Source organism: Astatotilapia calliptera, unplaced genomic scaffold (assembly GCF_900246225.1).
Source record: "Astatotilapia calliptera unplaced genomic scaffold, fAstCal1.2 U_scaffold_4, whole genome shotgun sequence".
Lineage (NCBI taxonomy): Eukaryota > Metazoa > Chordata > Actinopteri > Cichliformes > Cichlidae > Astatotilapia > Astatotilapia calliptera.
In genome coordinates, this window is record NW_020535778.1 from 114,422 (window position 1) to 132,500 (window position 18,079).

Genomic DNA, 18,079 nt, shown 5'->3' on the forward strand with positions numbered 1-18,079 from the left:
GAATTTCCTAATGGCACAGCAATATTGTGTTACTGTGTTTTATTTCAACTCCCTGACTGTCAAATGGGTGCAGGTTATTGAAACATTTCCAACAGTCTCCTTTTACAATCTGCACAAGGGCAGAACTGGAGAGGTAAAGTGTTACTGCCTGAAACTAAATACAACTGGCTGCACAGTGAAAACACAGTAAAAAAATTAAAAACAAATTGAGCATTACAGTGTGTGTAATGTTCCACTATCTGAACTTAAATTTGTTTTTTGTAACCATTTCCTTTATTGCTTACTTTCAAAAATGCTATTTCTGTGAACAAGATGCTCTAGTGACTCATCGAATGATGCTACTGACCAGCCAATCAGTGGCATGCAGTCTGACGGTGTCACACTGTAGTACCTGTTCACTTGGAAATCTGGCTGAGCATGTACTATAACCTGATGGCAAACCCTGCAAACCACGCAGAGTTGATCCAAGTAGGTACTAATGGAACAGGGAATTAACTGCCAACATACCGTCATATAGGCACCTACTATAAATTCTGAAATGTGGGAATAAAACATGGAACTTGAACAGGAACTGAAGGAAAAGCTATAAAAGACATTGAAAAGAGACATGCAAGCTGAATGGCTCAATGACTTGGCTTTGTTTTAAAGTTTGAATGGTGTCTGTAGGTCAACGTATGTGGAAGTAAAGTTGAAAAGGGAGGTGGAGATTCTCTCAGTTGAAATACATTATAATTTTTTGTTGAATAAACTTGAATATTTCAAAAAAAACAAAAGTTAGAAATGAGAAATATTCTACTCAGGAAACATGAGTAATAACTGTGGCATTCCTTTAATGCACTCTCTAACCTTGCTTGTTGCTTTTTGAGATTTACACTACCTACCCCATGAAGTAAGATTCAAAAACACAGTGATATATATAAAAAAAGTGCCAGGAAAAAAGAAAGAATCGTCATGCCCTGCATGTTTGTGTAGCAGACCCAAAAGCAAACACAGGAGAAATGAACTGATGATCAAACCATTATTACGGCTGATATTAAGAAAAAAACAAACAAACAGTAAAACAAGTGAAACTAAACCTATTCTGGGACTGAACTAAACAAACTATGAAGACAATGACACGAGGCATAAGATGAAAACTCAACAGGTGTATGTAAAACCGTGAAGTACTTCAAACATGACATGAGCATGAACCTGAACTGCTGAAAGCAAACACTCAGTGACCTGACCTGACTTGACATGGTGACATGACAAGGAGGAGAGGAAGACAGAGGACTTAAATATACAGGAGGGTAATGAGGGAAGTGGAAACACAGCTGACACAAATGAACATGATGCCACAGGGGAAGCAAAACTAAACCCACTGAAAATAATAATTTACAAAAACCACTTGCAAAATACAACAGGAAACATAATGGAGACTTGACAACACAAGCTTAGAAAATGTAACACAGGGAGAGAATGATGCACTGAGATAACTGAAAGTAAAAACACTGAGGACAAAACAGACTACATAGAGGAGAGGAAAAGACTCATATCAGGAGACATAGATGAAACAAAAACTAGAATGAAACTCAATTACTCCCTAACTGAATTATAACACAAGAATTTAATATAATCTCAATCTAACATAAGGAAATAAAAAATAAAAAAAATTAACTCAAAACGCCTGGTCACAAACAAAAATTCCAAAAAATAATAAATGTATATGGCTTGAGCCACCTGAGTCTATTATATTATCAACATTTATATCCAGTCATGGCAGCCATGATCACTTTCTAATGTCAGGCCTGATGTTTTGTGCCCTCACCTGTTCTCAGCTGCATTTGAATAAAACACCAATTCCACACATTTAAGCTTAAATTTCAAAACTAACATTTTAACTACTGATTTTATCTATTGTTCTGATTTTTGATTTTATATACTGTTTTGTTTGTTTGTTAATTAGTTTGTTTGTTTGTTTGCTTGTTTTAATCAATTTTAAATCATGCTTTTTATTTGTTTTTGTTTTTAATGTCTCTGTAAAGCACTTTGAATCACCTTGTTGTTGAATTGTGCTATACAAATAAACTTACCTTGCCTATATGCATATTTTTCACAGCCACCTATACAATGGGTTGTTATATGTGGTATCACAAGTAACAAGCACAGCTTATGTCCCACCTAACAACATACAGATTAGTTTTTTTTGGGGGGGGGGGGGGTTGTAAATGCTGGCTTTATTGGCAATGAGAAAAGCTATAAAACACTGACTTATTTAAAACATTTTCCTAGGAAGTGCATAGATAGTGTTATCATTATTGACTTTCTTTTACTTTTTCCAGGTGGCAACAAGAAAAATTGTTTGTGACAACTGGTTCGGTCTAAGGTTTATTCTTGCTGGAGTTTAAGCAAAATCTTAGTGTTGATACTAGTGTTGGTTTGCTGGTTGGCCACAACTGTGAATCCTGGTAGATGTGTTGTATTAGGAAACTGTATTAGTCCTGATGAGCAATGACTAATTCATTACTGCAGACACGTCTTGACAAAAAAACCTGACAGACCAGTATTTCTTCAAATACGTGTACCTGCAGCATGCTGTAGTGTTATAAGAATATTGTTTATACTCCATATGCACAGATTTATATAAATAATGCTACATGGGGAAATAGTAAAGCATTTCGTCGCGGTTTAATGTCTTGCAGTAAAATAGACATGTTGCCCCTGCTGGTGGGGAAAAAACACTTGAATATCTGCAACTTTCAGGGAGCTTTCTCAGCAGACACCAGCGAGCACAGCCCGAAGCTACTTCGCTTGTTTAAAATTCCACTTGGGTGTGCCGTCTGAGAAACGCCTGTGTTTTTACATTGATAGAGAAGTAAAGCAATAGACAAGAGACAAAGCTCTTGAGTTAACACACTTACACTAACCAGACTCCCAGACGCAGGACAAAGTCAGTCTTTTTTTCCAATAATGGGGAAACTTTTGATTTCCACCACCTACCTAATGCTGGTAAGTGCTCCTAGTTTGGTTTTATAGCACTCCTACATGATTGATACATCTTTACTTTCTGTCACTTTTGTCATGCCAGGAAGCATTAAAACATTTAAAGGTGACAAGTCAGTTTGAAACTCACTTTCACCTTTAATGCACTCTCTAACCTTGCTTGTTGCTATTTGAGATTTAGACTACCTGTGCTGTGAAGTAAGATTCACAACCACAGTGGTATAAAAAAAGTCCCAGAAAAAACAAAATTGTCACGGCCGTCATGGCCGGTGTGTTTGTGGAGCGGACCCAAAAGCAAGCATAGAAGAAATAAACTGATGATCAAACAAAAAGTGAGCATTTATTACGGCTGATAAAAAAAAGAAAAAACAAAACAGAAAAACAAAGCGAGACCAAACAAAAGTGAAACCTAATCTGGGACTGAACTAAACAAACTATGGAGACAATGACACGAGACATAAGATGAAACCTGAACAGGTGAATGTAAAACCTTGAACGTGAAGTACTTTAAACATGACATGAGCATGAACCTGAACTGCTGAAAGCAAACACTCAGTGGCCTGTCATTGTCGTCATAGTTTGTTTAGTTCAGTCCCATTTTAGGTTTCACTTATGTCATTCTTTTCTTATTCATTTCATCTTATTCATTCTTATGTCATTTTGACATACTGTATTAGCACAACTGATCTAAAGTCAGACAAAAAAGAAACTCTGATTAGAAAAAGGTACATTTTTTACTGTAACAACCCCATATACACACTCCAAACACGCTAAATCTCTCACAAACTCTCTCTCTCTCTCTCTCTCTCTCTGTCTCTCTCTCACCATCACTCCTTAAACTCCCCCCTCTTTCTAAACATCCAAATGTCATGTTGCCATAACAGTTTTTGATTGGTCAACATTTTACATTTTTCCACCAACACAGGTGTTCTTTGTTTTGTTTCTTTTTTTTATGCTCATAAGCTGAGAGTGCTTGCTAGAGCTGTCCTTAGACATTACAGGTGAGGAAAAGATGCCACGTATATATTGTTTATCATGACTCTGGTTTTACGTGGCCTATCAACACAACTGAAAAACTGTTATATATCATCTTTTTGCTTTGTCATCTTGAAGTAGTCATGTGATTGGTTTACCACGACTACTTTATTAATCCTCAGTCAAACAGCAGCACTCATGCGATAGTGGGGTGTGCCGTCTGAGAAACGCCTGCCTTTTTACATTGATAGAGAAGTGAAGCAATAGACAAGTGACAAAGCTCTTGAGTTAACACACTTACACTAACCAGACTCCCAACACTTTGACGCAGGACAAAGTCAGTCTCTTTTTTTTTTTTTCTAAGATGGGGAACATTTTGCTTTCCTCCACCTACCTAATGCTGGTAAGTGCTTCTAGTTTGGTCATGTAGCACTCCTACATGACTGATACATGTTTACTTTCTCTCACTTTTGTCATGCCAAGAAGTATTAAAACATTTAAAGGTGACAAGTCAGTTTGAAACTCACTTTCACCTCCAGATCCTGTCCTGTGTGGAGTCGTGCTTTCTGCTGAGATCTCTCTACGTAATTGTACCTGAAATAATTCCACCTGGATACCAAGTAGCAAAAGGTGCCGCTCTGTGTATTTGTGTTAATCCTTCTGTGTGAAAAAGTGTTGTAAGCCGAATGTTTTGTGTTTTATGTCTCTTTTTATCTTTCACTTTCTCGCTTTTCAGTTGAAACTGTCGGCTGTGATGCAAAATCAGTGCAGTTAACTGTGAAGGACCCGAGTTTCACAATAAAAAGTGATGGAGCAGTCGTAGCTTTAAAGTCTGTCTCAGTGGGAGAAGGAGGACGGATATTTTCTGTGTCTGCTCAGGACAAGAGTGGACGGGAAAGAAAGATGGAAGTTCACCTTGTCCGCAGTACCAACTTGAAAAGACATGTAAGGCAGCTGCATATTGTGAGTCGTTTATACAGCTCAGCAGGAACAGTGCATCTTTTTTCTAACATGTCTTAACTTGTTGGAATGTCATAGCGACGAGGCCAAGGCTCCCTGAACCGCTCTAGAAGACGAAGCTATGAGGATTTGAATGTAGTGGAGAACTATGAAGGGAGCTATCCAAAACTAATTATCAGGGTGAATTGAATGTTTAATTTTTATCATTTATGATCACTGTGGTATACAAATGTTTTTTGTCAATACACATCAGATTGTAAAGATTGTAAACACTTTATGAATAACAGAATCCTTTTTTTCTTTTTCTTAATATGTATCATTTTATTTGGTTTCTGCTGTAGCTGGGGTCATATTCCCCAGACAGCCGTTATTGGTACTTTATTGAAGGAGAAGGAGTCAATATGTATCCAACTGGAGTGTTCAGTATAGACAGAGACACGGGGGATCTGTTCTTGCTCAAAGCAGTGGATCGTGAGGAGTTCCAGGAATATGATGTGAGTGTGAAGATGACGCTGATTTAGAAGATTTGTAAAGAGTTCCAATAATATTCCACAGTCATCTTTAACGGGTGATTTATCAATCATTCAAATAGCTACAGAGTATTCGTTCCTCTACTGAGCATGTTTGTTTATTTATTTTTTCATTCAAACCTGGAACTGGCACAGTTCACATATGGAGTCTTGTTATGTTCCTGACTCTGCTTTCTATATTTGTGTGCATCAAACTAGTTAAATGTTTCTTTCTTCCCTCTATAGTTTGTAGTGCGTGCTTTTGACAAGCATACTAATGTGGAGCGAGACGAGGAATTGCCCCTGACAGTGATTGTAGATGATGTCAATGACAATGCTCCAGAGTTCGTAGGTCCTTTACACTTTACAGTTCCTGAGCACTGTAGTGCAGGTGAGAAAGACAACATACAGTAATAGTTGATTCTGGTATTTGACTTTCAGTGCAGTTGCTCTAAATGATTATGGGTTACAATACAGGGACTGTGGTGGGAGTGGTGAGTGCAACTGACAGAGACCAAATTTACACCGACCATGTGAAGATTAAATATACACTCGTATCTGGATCAGACATGTTTACCATTCATCCAGAAACAGGTGTCATCACAACAACAACCAACACCCTAGACAGAGAGGTGAGCACTGCCTCTGCATCACTGATACCTGTGAACTTTATGTAATTGAAAACTTGCATTATTGAAATTGATGATGCACGTACTTTACAACATATTTTTATTATAATACTTTTCTAACATTTCTTTTAAAGTTAAAAGACAACCATGTGGTGACTGTAAAAATCCAAGATATGAATGGTGCACCAAATGGTCTGTTTGCCACATCGACAGCAACAATTGCTCTGAGTGATATTAATGACAATCCACCAACCTTCATGAAATCATCTGTAAGTGTTTGAAAGAAGTGTCAGTTTGTAATTTGGCTGAATAACTGAAGTCATTTTCATTGAATTTGGTATTTTTTTTTCTACTTATTTCATCAAAACATTGTTTTTTTACTAACATAATTAAAGTGCAATTAACCCCCCCCCCCCCCTTTTTTTTTCTTATAGTATAATGTCACTGCGCAAGAAAATGAAAGTGAAAAACTTTTACTTCGAATTCCTGTTCAAGATAAAGATTTGATAAACACATCAAACTGGATGTCAAAGTTTGTCATTACTAAAGGAAATGAAAATGGAAATTTCAGGATAGTTACTGACCCCCAAACAAACGAAGGGCTTTTGTACATCTCAAAGGTGAGACTGGCTTATTCAATTCATTATTATCATTTAGTGATGTTGGTGGAAGCATTTTGCATGGACCACATCTAATGCAAAGTCAGCCTATATACAACTGATTTATATTCATAAACTTTAAAATGTCTTTCTTTTTTCCAGCCATTAGATTATGAGAAGACCAACGATGTCCAGCTTCAGATCACTGCACAAAATGTAGCATCACTGAATGGCAGCAGTGCCACGTGGCAGTCCATCCCTGTGAATGTCAATGTTGAAAAAGTGGATGCAGTCAGGGCTGGACTGGGACAAAAGATCAGCCCGGGAATTTTGACCAGAGACCCGCCCACCAGGTATTATAGGAAAAGCAATAGAGCCTGTGAATGAAAACAGTGATGGCAGTGATGTACACTCGTATATATGCAGGATTTCTATACATGTTACATCCCCTTCCCTCATCCACCTGCTGGCCTCTGTGTAAGCTCCGCCATAGCCACTGTTACGGATTCAAAATTGGGGATGGAAACAAGAGAGAAAACCACAATAACAACACTGGTCCGGTCGGGTTGAGTCAAACGATGATTTTAATGAACACACGTGCGAGATGGACACTGTATGCAGACAGTCTCAAAATCTCAAAATGGTGGAGCATTGCTCAAACTTTTATAGCCCCTGGTGCCCCCACCTTATCATAAAAAGCCTAAACATCCACATGCTCTCTCTCACACAGCGCCTAAGCTACGACCTTGGCTCCCTGTTTATCTGCTCCTGCTGAGATGGGGCAGAAGACTCCAGCACACTATGTTCTCTTCTAATCAGACAAATAAGACAATAACCTTCTGCGAACAGTATTTCTTATAACTCAGCAGTAAAATGCATCATAAAACAATATCATTCATTCACAACAAGTCAGCAGTTTAATGTAATGCAAATCAGTTTAACTAATGCAATAGTTATCAGCTTCTTCTAATTCAGGAGAATAATGCAAACTAAAACTACATAATAATTCACAATCTTTAATTAGGGGTATAACATGGCATAAAATAACACTCCAATCCCACAATTCCCCCTGATGAGGTCATTAAAATAATGACCTCACAAACACCCTTCAATTCAGTGTGGCCGGGTTCATCTCTTCTCAATCCTGAGGTCCTTTGTCCCCCTGAAGGGCGAACCATATGTGAGATGACCTCTGTGTTTGCGCAGTTCAGATGCAAGAAAAACTATGATTCCAACAGTAGCAGGTCCAGATGACACTCCCCTTGTCTCCCACAGCTTTATTTTGGTGCTACCTTATACCCTTCAGACGTACTCAGACTAAGACCTCTGTCCAAAGAGCTTTTAGCCTTTATTTTATTGCTGCAGCTACCAGTGTCGTCCAGTTGGGTGATCCTCTGCTCTTCATTCTTCAACCTTAGGGGTTAGACAACCCTTCAGTCGTGGCACAGATCAGGGGATTATTCTGCCCCGATTTCAAACAACGATCTGTGTATCCTCCAGAAAAGGAACAGGAAGGTGTCCCCCTTTTTTGCCCAAAAGCCTCTCGAACTTCGTTGGTCTGGTGTTCCCAGATTTCCGCCAACCCCTTCATGGTTATTGCTGTGTTTATGGGATCCATCCTTTCGTGGTGACTAGCTGGAGCCCAAACGCCATGACCCTTGGACCCAGTTGATGTCTCGGCAGTCACTGTGTCTATCTCTGCTACGGAGGATCCTCGCATCTCTGTGACCTCGTCTGGTGTCTGTTCCTTTTCTCTGTAAGAGACAGAAAACCAAAACACCCCTCTTCCTACCCCTAATAATCTAATGTTGTTATCTACTGACCTTCTAGTGATTCAGAATTGGTCTAAACATTCAGAATGTCCCAGGGACTTATTCTAATCATATCTTATGTGTGTGTAAGCGTGTTTGCATTTAGCCCTCAGCACTCAAAGTCAATACCTACAATATATCAGTCCGGACAGTCACGCCGAACAAAGCTTATGACCTTCAAAAGACCAAGTGCCAACTCATTATAAGCACATTTGCAAGGTGTGTCTGAAAATTATTGAAACCCCTCTTTTTTAACAAAAGACAAAGAAATTAACAAATCTTCTAAACGCTATTCAGTTCATTTCAATGAGTAATGATTAAACATGAAAGTGATAGTTTATGCTTTTTCACTGATTCTCTAAAAGGTCCGTCTTCTTGGACCGCTATTAGCTTAAGCTTTACCATTCCTAAGGTATTAAAGACACAAATGAAGTTATAAAATGTTCAAATAATCCTTGTTTGATGTTAAAGCTCAACTTCCCCCCCTTTTTTGACACATTCCAATGTGTCAAATCAACGGAGCTAGAACATTCAAAAAAAAGTTAGGCAGCTACAAAGTTTCCCAGACTCTTAAGGTGATCCGCGTGTAATGTTCTGACTCAGGTATTTAATATTTTAATAAATGTCGTTTAATCAACTGCTGCTACTTAAACTAACCTTAAAGACATAATTGAAGAAAAGATCACAAAGAATAACATGATATCAGTGTTTTGTAAGCGCGTGCGGCCTTCTATGCTCGAAGCCTTTTCCCTCAATAGATCAGTCAGACATTCGCGCTGACTGTAGCTTTTAACCCTTATTAACTTGAGCACAACTCTACAATGAGCAACAAGTTGCAATATGTATAAAAATGATCATGGTTACACCTGCAATGAAAAATTATATCATTATCCTAACACCTGTAAATAGAAGATTCATCAGAGGTTATAACAATCACAGGAACACAGATGTTAGTATAAGGTCAAAAGCTTCAATAAATGATCATCGATGCAATGTTTGTTGCATGATTCTCATACAATAATAATGCTGACATTGAAAATAACAGTAAAACACCCCCTTTTGTCCCGTTTCACTTGACACCTAAACGTTTATAAATGCCTCTTTTATTCTTAATTTTATTTCCCCCTTTTTCTCCCCTTACTGACCACAGCAGGGGGATCTTAGTTTTAAATCAGCCATGAATCCAGCTCACCTGATTCATCAGTGAGCTCCACCATCACTGGCGTCTGACAGGGTGGCGCTGCATATTCTTCCTTTAATGTCACTATTTTTCAACCTGTTAATTAGAGTGTTTAAACCTGAAGTCGACTACGTCCACAACAAGTCAATACAGCTGTAAATGTGGCCAATTATCAATCTATTACCAATCAATAACAACAGATAACTTCTATTTTATACATGCTTTTAATCAACCACTCACCCAGAGGATCTCCAATCCCAGGAAGTTCCTTCTCCTCCTTTAATGAGTCTGTCCTCCTTCCATGCCCTGGTAACTGGTCCATCCAGAGCCATATGATCTCAAATATACATACAACAAGCCAAACCACACCTTGGTCACACCAACCACCCTCCGCCTCGAAGATGTCCAATGTCATCCTAGTATGGACTGAAAGTGGCTTTAACGCTGACTGTTCTGACAATCCATTTTATAACGTTTCCTGGTCAGATTTGCCAATCTCTGCACCAGGGTTTTAAACGGTTTGCCATTTTCATTAGGTTTTATTTTTTATTTAGTTTCGACTCCAGATTTTCAATTTTTACCAGTTGTAATTAGTTTTTTCCAATTCTTTGCTAGTTTAGTCTAGTTTTTATTTTCTGAAACTCCTTAGTTTCAGTTTAATTTTAGTTGTGTTTTGCAAAAATTAAGTGTAACAAAATCTCCGTTCCATCCTATCAGTCATGCTCTTCTGGTTATCCTTGGGTGTTGAGACTAATAACTATTAATTCTTGCCGCACCGAGTGGTCCTAATTTTGGTTGAAGTCAATTGATAACCTTTTCAAGGCGATTGTTTCACACCTTTATTTAGATGTCCCAGTCCTGTTATCTCGGGATACATCACGCTGCCTTATCTGGGGTTAGCTGTTTTCTGGGGATGCGGGTTGAGTGGGTGAGCTCTTCAAGGAGGGGGAGTGTGCTCCCCCTGATGAGGTCTTCTAGGTAAGCTAGGTTAACCTTCTTGTGTGAGCTTTTCAAGAGCACTTTAAGGTTAGTGGGACTTTTAGTTTTATAAATGTCCCTCATGTCCCCCTGATGACCCAGTATTTCATTTTTGCACACTGTAGTACACATTTTAGTTTTTTTTTTTGTTTTTTTTTTGTAGCTCACATACTCTACTTGCCACTCCTCTAAGTCCTGATGTTTCTTAGAGAGGACAACGGTACCTTTAAAATTATATCACATGTGTGGGGGTGTGGCCTTGCCAATTGTTTTTCCCACCTTTTCAAAATGGCAGGCGTGCCCACAAGCACATTTTATGGAAGAAAGAAAGGTAAGCTTGATATTTACATTTAAAATGTTTTGTTAAACTCAGATTTTTATTTTATTCAAAAAATAAACATCTAGTGAATAATTTGAGGGTTCTTTAAGAATTAGGATCATTTATTTTCACAGAGAACATGACTAATTTATTAATGTGTGCTCTACACATTAGGACTTTGTACTTATGTTTATTTCACTTTTTCCTAATACAAAACTTTTGACTAAGGCGGAGAGAATTCTTAACAGAATTATTAAGGGAGATTCAAACATAGATTTTTTCAAAATATGAGAGGGTCAGGACCCACTAAAAGCCACACAAAGATTATCGAGATGCAGTGGCACATGTACCGGTAATAGAGAAAAACACAGGGCCACCTGAAATCTGTCATCCTATCTGGTGCAAAACCAACATGTAGTAGAATCTAGAATTTTAATTTTGAGTTAAACATAAAATGTGGGTAAACTGCAGAAATCCTTTCCAGTAAAGTAAAAAATAAAAGTTGCAATTATAGCTGAATCCATAACACCTAATTGTTTCTAAGAGATCACGTCGTTGCTGAAAGTTATCAGTGATCTCAATGTGTGAAAAGAACTCACAGTATCTGGGGTTTAAGCTCCTCTTAGCTGAGAACCCTGGGGCAAACATGTGAACAAGACCTGAATAATACCAGTAATGAAAACTTCTCTCCAAAGATCAATAAAAGGAAGCCCCAATCTGATGAGAGTCTAGCAAAATATGGTTCACTCCACTTGCCTGAAACACACACAACCAAACTACTTTAGACCTTGTCCCCTAAATCTACACAGATGCCCTCTGTGTGGCATGAAATGCATTTAACCAATAAACAATCAATGGCTTTTTGTTGTTGTGACCGACTCCATATTCGGATGTTTGTGTGCAGCATTTGTTAGTAAAGCATTCTTCATTGCATCAGCGTGTGTGTGTGTCACTCTTTATTGCACAAGCTTGTAGATGTGTGTGTGTGTGTGGATCACTTCTCAGTGAATTGAATCAGCATATTGATTTTTTGCAGGTGTGTGTGTGTCATTTCTCACTCAATCAACGAGTGCATATGTTCATATGTGTTTCTCTTCATTCTGAGTCAATGCATGTAGATGTGTGTGTTTGTGTGGGTGTTTGTGTTCATCACTTTCCTGTTCTGGTGTTCTGGATAAACCACGGCCTGAAGCGTGCCCCGGGGTCCTGCCCTCCTCCTTTTCAGTCCGTTTGCATCTGTTGGTGCTGCTGCTCAAAGTTCTGTCCATACTGGTTCTGGCCCCAATTGAGGCAGTGCTTTTCTCCAGTGTCCTGCATCTTCTCCTTATTCCACTCCTCCTTAGCTTGACCCTTTTGCTTCTGTAGCTCCTTCAGGGTTTTGATACGCAGCTCAATCGTCTGGATGTCAGTGTCAAGCTCCAGTCTACGCTGCTGCTCCAGCTCTTCCTCTGTTTCTCCCAGCCAAGTCAAGATTTTGTTCAGGTCAAAGTTCAGCTGCTGTCACTGCTGCTCGTTCTGCTTTATTCTCATCTCCTTGCTGAGGTCCTGAGCCTGATTTCAAGTCGTGTGTCAGCCAGCTCCTCCTGAGCCATGCTCAGTTTCTGCTCTGATGCCTTGAGCTCTTACTGAGGGGCAGAAACCTCACAATCTTTTCCGTCCACTTCAGATTGAAGTCCATCGATGTTTTCCTTGCTTTGCTCCACAGCCTTTTGCGGCTCTGCTTTTCGGCTCTTCTCAGAGGTCAGCTCCTGGCCGAGCCCCGACACCTGTGCCTTCAGCTTATTTTCTCCTGGTGTTTTGTCCATTCTGAGGTGCCTCCTGACCTCAGTTACTCCTCCTTTCTCTGGCACGCCCTTCTTGCTGCCCGATGGTCATTGTTGGTCCGTCACTGTCCTGCACAGTTTAATGCAGAGTGGTTAAGGTCAGCATGGTTTTGCTCGGCCTCTCTTGTCATCTGGGCTTAATGGGCGTCTCGTTACAGCTCTGTCAGCTGAAGCTGTCTTTTTCCATATGGCAAGAATGTAGAGAGTGTGTGTGAGGGGTGTGTCCAATCAGGCACAATGCTGGTGGCTTTGCGAGTGCCTCGTTTTCCAAATCCAGATGTTTATTTGTCACGTACACAGCAACAGAGAGAACAGTCTGTTGTTGGGATGGCTGAGGTCCTTCACGATCTTCCTGGTCTTGGTCCAGCACCGCCTGCTGTAGATTGCGTGCAGGTCAGGGTGCTCGGGCGGATGGTGCGCTCAGCTGATTGCACAACCCTCTGTAGAGCTTGTCTGTCCGGCATGGTGCTGTTCCCGAACCAGACAGTGATATAGCTGCTCAGGATGCTCTCAATAGTTCCTTTATATAAGGTGGTCAGAATCGGTGGTGGGAGCCGGGCCTTTCTCAGTCTTCCCAGAAAGAAAAGACACTGACGGAAATCTCCCCGTGTAGTGAAACGGGCCTTGGATTTAACTCTCTCCGTCTCTGCAGCATGAGATCGTTTTCCTGCAGCACTGTTGATGTTTTCAAGTTGTTGTTGTGGGTCCAGCTGCTTTAGCATTTGGTCAGAGTCACATCGAAGATGGTAGAGGAGAGAGCAAAGATGGTAGAGGGGAGAGCAGGAGTCCGGGGTCAGCCTCGGCTTTTCCGGGTGACAAAGCAGCCTGTAATCAAGCATAAAGAGAAAAAACAAAACAAAACAAAGACAAACAAAAACAAACGAACAGGAAAATGATGTTGTGTTGGCTGTGTTATTCAGAGGGGGAGAAACAACGGGACCAGGCCCTGTGTCAGCCTTCTCTCCCCCTTTTGTTTTTTCTCTATATATAATCCACTCATGACCCACTAAGCTGACAGGACAACACAGGTACATGTTAAAATTCTTAAGATCATGTTTAAAAGCACAAAAATTGGAATTTTCTTTCATTTAGTAATCACTTGTATTAATCAATCAGCAGAAAACATGTCACAATTTGACTTTTATTAACCACTAAATTTATCGTGTCTTTTTTTTTTTTTTTTTTTTTGAAGTTAAGTTGTTGTCCTGTAACCCAGAGGGTTTATTTGTTAGTAGTGGATAAACTTTATTATTTAACGGCGGATGTATGTTAAGTTTCACTGTTTTACTTGCTGGAAAATCTTCACGTGTTCATGGGTGTAAGCTGTTTCTTCATTGCGTGTATGTGCGTTTGTAAATGGGCTAATTTAACGTTTTTTTCTCAAACGAGGCATTTCTCTAACATGTGCCTCTCTCTCACATTACTCTGCTTGTGTGTGTTTTTGTTTCACCTTTTTGTTGTGATGCTCCGGACGCCTTCCCAACCTCCACAAGTCTGTTGGCCGCAATTTTTATGTGTTAAAACTTCTCTTAATTTCTCCTTTAATTCTCTGCTAGCTGCTGTCTTTTTCACAGCTGCTGATTCTTGCTGAGTTTGGTTTCCATTACTATAATTTGCTTCGGCCGCTGTGCTTGTGGGGGCAGTTGGTCCAGGCCCGTAGCCACCTGTATCAACACACTGAGAGATTTATTTAATATCATTTTCATAACTGTTAAATAGACCAGCAGGCAAGACGCCCACCTTTGCACTGCAGACTACATGCCAGTCTCCCAACACACTCCTCTCTGAGTTTCAGCTTTAAAACCCAACATCATTCACACCCTAGTCATTCAAAACCTTATTTGTAATATCATAATCAGCAAAAACAGCGTTTTAATTACAGGCATGTATCATTATTTGCAAATCAAAATTATAAAACTCAATAACACGCTAAACAGGAAGCAAAGTCCTCTGTGCGCGTCACAGCTCATTTGCATGTTCACACACAGTCTAAAAATAGCTCGCAGCGCTGCAGCTGCACCTCACCCACAATCTCACACAAAGCTCAGACAAAACTCTTTTATACTTCAAAGACGTCTTATATTTACAACCACTGACAGGCCTGACAGATTCAGCACCTAACAAATTTCAACAAATTTAAGTTAACGGGTCTCACCGAAGAAAGTCTCACTTTTTTGTAATCAATTAAACAGTATCTGTTACTTCTGGAACCGTTTCTGACCTAACTTCTAAAATCCCTAACTCAATTTAACTTTGTCCAAAAAAGCACATCACACCGTTCCAAACGGTGAGGAGAATCTAACTCCTAGCTTATTTCAGGATGGAAAATAAGTATTTGGTCACCTCAAACATGGAAAATCTCTGGCTCTCACAGACCTGTAACGTCTTCTGTAAGAAGCTTTTCTGTCCCCCACTCGTTACCTGTATGAATGGCACCTGTTTGAACTCATCATCTGTATAAAAGACACCTGTCCACAGCCTCAAACAGTCAGACTCCAAACTCCGCCATGGCCAAGACCAAAGAGCTTTCGAAGGACACCAGGAAAAGTATTGTAGACCTGCACCAGACTGGGAAGAGTGAATCTACAATAGGCAAGCAGCTTGGTGTGAAAAAATCAACTGTGGGAGCAATCATCAGAAAATGGAAGACATACAAGACCACTGATAATCTCCCACGATCTGGGGCTCCACGCAAGATCTCATCCCGTGGGGTCAAAATGATCATGAGAACGGTGAGCAAAGATCCCAGAACCACACGGGGGGACCTGGTGAATGACCTGCAGAGAGCTGGGACCAAAGTAACAAAGGTCACCATCAGTAACACACTACAACGGCAGGGAATCAAATCCCGCAGTGCCAGACGTGTTCCGCTGCTGAAGCCAGTGCATGTCCAGGCCCGTCTGAAGTTTGCCAGAGAGCACATGGATGATACAGCAGAGGATTGGGAGAATGTCATGTGGTCAGATGAAACCAAAGTAGAACTTTTTGGTATAAACTCAACTCGTCGTGTTTGGAGGACGAAGAATACTGAGTTGCATCCCAAGAACGCCATACCTACTGTGAAGCATGGGGGTGGAAACATCATGCTATGGGGCTGTTTTTCTGCCAAGGGGACAGGACGACTGATCCGTGTTAAGGACAGAATGAATGGGGCCATGTATCGTGAGATTTTGAGCCAAAACCTCCTTCCATCAGTGAGAACTTTGAAGATGAAACGAGGCTGGGTCTTCCAACATGACAATGATCCAAAACACACCGCCCGGGCAACAAAGGAGTGGCTCCGTAAGAAGCATTTGAAAGTCCTGGAGTGGCCTAGCCAGTCTCCAGACCTCAACCCCATAGAAAATCTTTGGCGGGAGTTGAAAGTCCGTGTTGCTCGGCGACAGCCCCAAAACATCACTGCTCTCGAGAAGATCTGCATGGAGGAATGGGCCAAAATACCAGCTACTGTGTGTGCAAACCTGGTAAAGACCTATAGTAAACGTTTGACCTCTGTTATTGCCAACAAAGGTTATGTTACAAAGTATTGAGTTGTATTTTTGTTATTGACCAAATACTTATTTTCCACCCTGATTTACGAATAAATTCTTTACAAATCCTACCATGTGAATTCATGGATTTTTTTTTTTTTCACATTCTGTCTCTCACAGTTGAAGTGTACCTCTGGTGCAAATTACTGACCTCTGTCATCATTTTAGGTGGGGGAACTTGCACAATCGGTGGCTGACTAAATACTTTTTTGCCCCACTGTAAATAATCCATCGGCCCATTAAAAACGAAAAATCACCATTGACCTACTGGGCAAATGCCCAGTAGGTCAATGGCTAATCCATCTATGTGCAACCCAGGACAAAGGATGAGTAAACGGGGCAAAGAAATAAATTGATAATGTATTTATTGCATTAATTAGACACTCAAATTCCCAGTTATTTCCAGACAGGACTTACAACACATCCTATCCCAGCTGCACATGAGACTTACCACACAAATGGTGCGAAAATTAACACAACACTGCAAACCGTCACACCCCGTTTAGCGACACTGCAATCGATTTACCTGTGGCACGCACTGCAAACAATTTGGGTCTCAGCACAGCTGGGAAGCTGTCAGGGTCCAGGGTCTCCTGACCCAGCGTGTTTAGTTCTTCGTGGTTTTTGTATTATTGTACTTGTGAGTTATTCTATGGTTTCTAGTTTTGATCCCTTGTCCTTCATGTTTCTCTGTGCCCCCTCTGTTCTTTGTGTGTGTCTTTGCATGTTTGAGTTTCTTGTTTTCTGTCACTCTGCACTGTGCATTATGTTCTCATGGTTGGTCTTTTGTTACTCCCTCAAGTCTAGTTTCTTGTGTTCTAAGCTTAGTATTTCCCTCTGTGTATTTTGGTTCTTAGACCTCTGCCTTATGGTTTATGTCTCTGTGTTTCTTAGTTGCTGTCTCCATTGTGCCAAGTTCACGTCTCTGTGTCATACTTCCTGTTTTACTTTGAAGGTCCGTGTCTTATATGAATGTGTCCTGCTTTGCTTCCTTGTCTCGTCAGTCCTGATTTCTCCCAGCTGTGCCCTCCTTCTGTGACTCATTCCCCTCGTTACTTCCCAGTGTATTTAAACCCTGTGTTTCTCTGAGTCAGTGTTGCATCGTCCCTCTTGCTGTGTGGATCTCCCTGTGAGTTTTAGTTCATTGTTTCCCAGTTTAGCTTAGTTTACTTTGTATGTTTGTTTTTCTGTGACCAGCAAATAAAGCTGTGATTTTGAGTTCATCCCCTGAGTCTGTGAGTCCTCATCTCCTGCCTGCCACATAGCGTTTCATGACAGAAGCAGCACTATGCATGACCTGTAATCTGGGACATAAGGGGAAGTGGCACAAACAAATAAAGAAAAAACAAAAAAGGAGGTTATTCCGCCCTTACGCAACTCACTCCCAATCAATAACCGTCTTTATGGCTGGACGGACTAACCAAAACAAAATTACAAATCCATCAAAAGAACAAAAAAGGACAGCAGAGACAGCACAGCTAAAAAACACAACATTATCGATTAAAATATTACCCAATAAAATATAAATTTTATGAAAACATTCAAAATCACAAAGCTAAAACAAACACTTAATATACCTACAATACTGATCAGTTTCCCTGCACGCAGTCGATCTAGGGCTTGATCAATTCTTCTATTAAAACACTAAAAAAGTCCAACGACACACATTAAAAATGGGCACCTACAATAACAAATGATCCAAACGAAATTGCAAAAGTCTCTTACCGACAGTATACCCACTCACACCCAAGCGAATTAATCGCCTCTGGTTTTTTTCCACAGAA

The 18,079-nt window shown here is 40.2% G+C and overlaps 1 protein-coding gene across 2 annotated transcripts in view; it reads left to right on the forward strand.

Annotated features, from left to right (window-relative positions):
- Positions 1-2,811: 2,811 nt before the first annotated feature.
- LOC113018104 (desmocollin-3-like) overlaps positions 2,812-18,079 on the forward strand; it is an 18,611-nt gene continuing 3,343 nt past the window's right edge. Inside the window, exons 1-11 of one of the 2 annotated variants that reach the window (XM_026161165.1) lie at positions 2,812-2,988; positions 4,497-4,587; positions 4,694-4,902; positions 4,996-5,097; positions 5,259-5,411; positions 5,673-5,817; positions 5,904-6,058; positions 6,190-6,324; positions 6,490-6,675; positions 6,817-7,007; positions 18,078-18,079. The exon at positions 18,078-18,079 is cut by the window's right edge and continues 82 nt beyond it. In XM_026161165.1, the coding sequence (XP_026016950.1) occupies positions 2,950-2,988; positions 4,497-4,587; positions 4,694-4,902; positions 4,996-5,097; positions 5,259-5,411; positions 5,673-5,817; positions 5,904-6,058; positions 6,190-6,324; positions 6,490-6,675; positions 6,817-7,007; positions 18,078-18,079 (1,408 nt within the window). In that variant the 5' untranslated portion in view covers positions 2,812-2,949. Of the gene's footprint in view, positions 2,989-4,226; positions 4,361-4,496; positions 4,588-4,693; positions 4,903-4,995; positions 5,098-5,258; positions 5,412-5,672; positions 5,818-5,903; positions 6,059-6,189; positions 6,325-6,489; positions 6,676-6,816; positions 7,008-18,077 lie in introns of those variants that run through there. The other variant, XM_026161166.1, reaches the window with a different exon arrangement.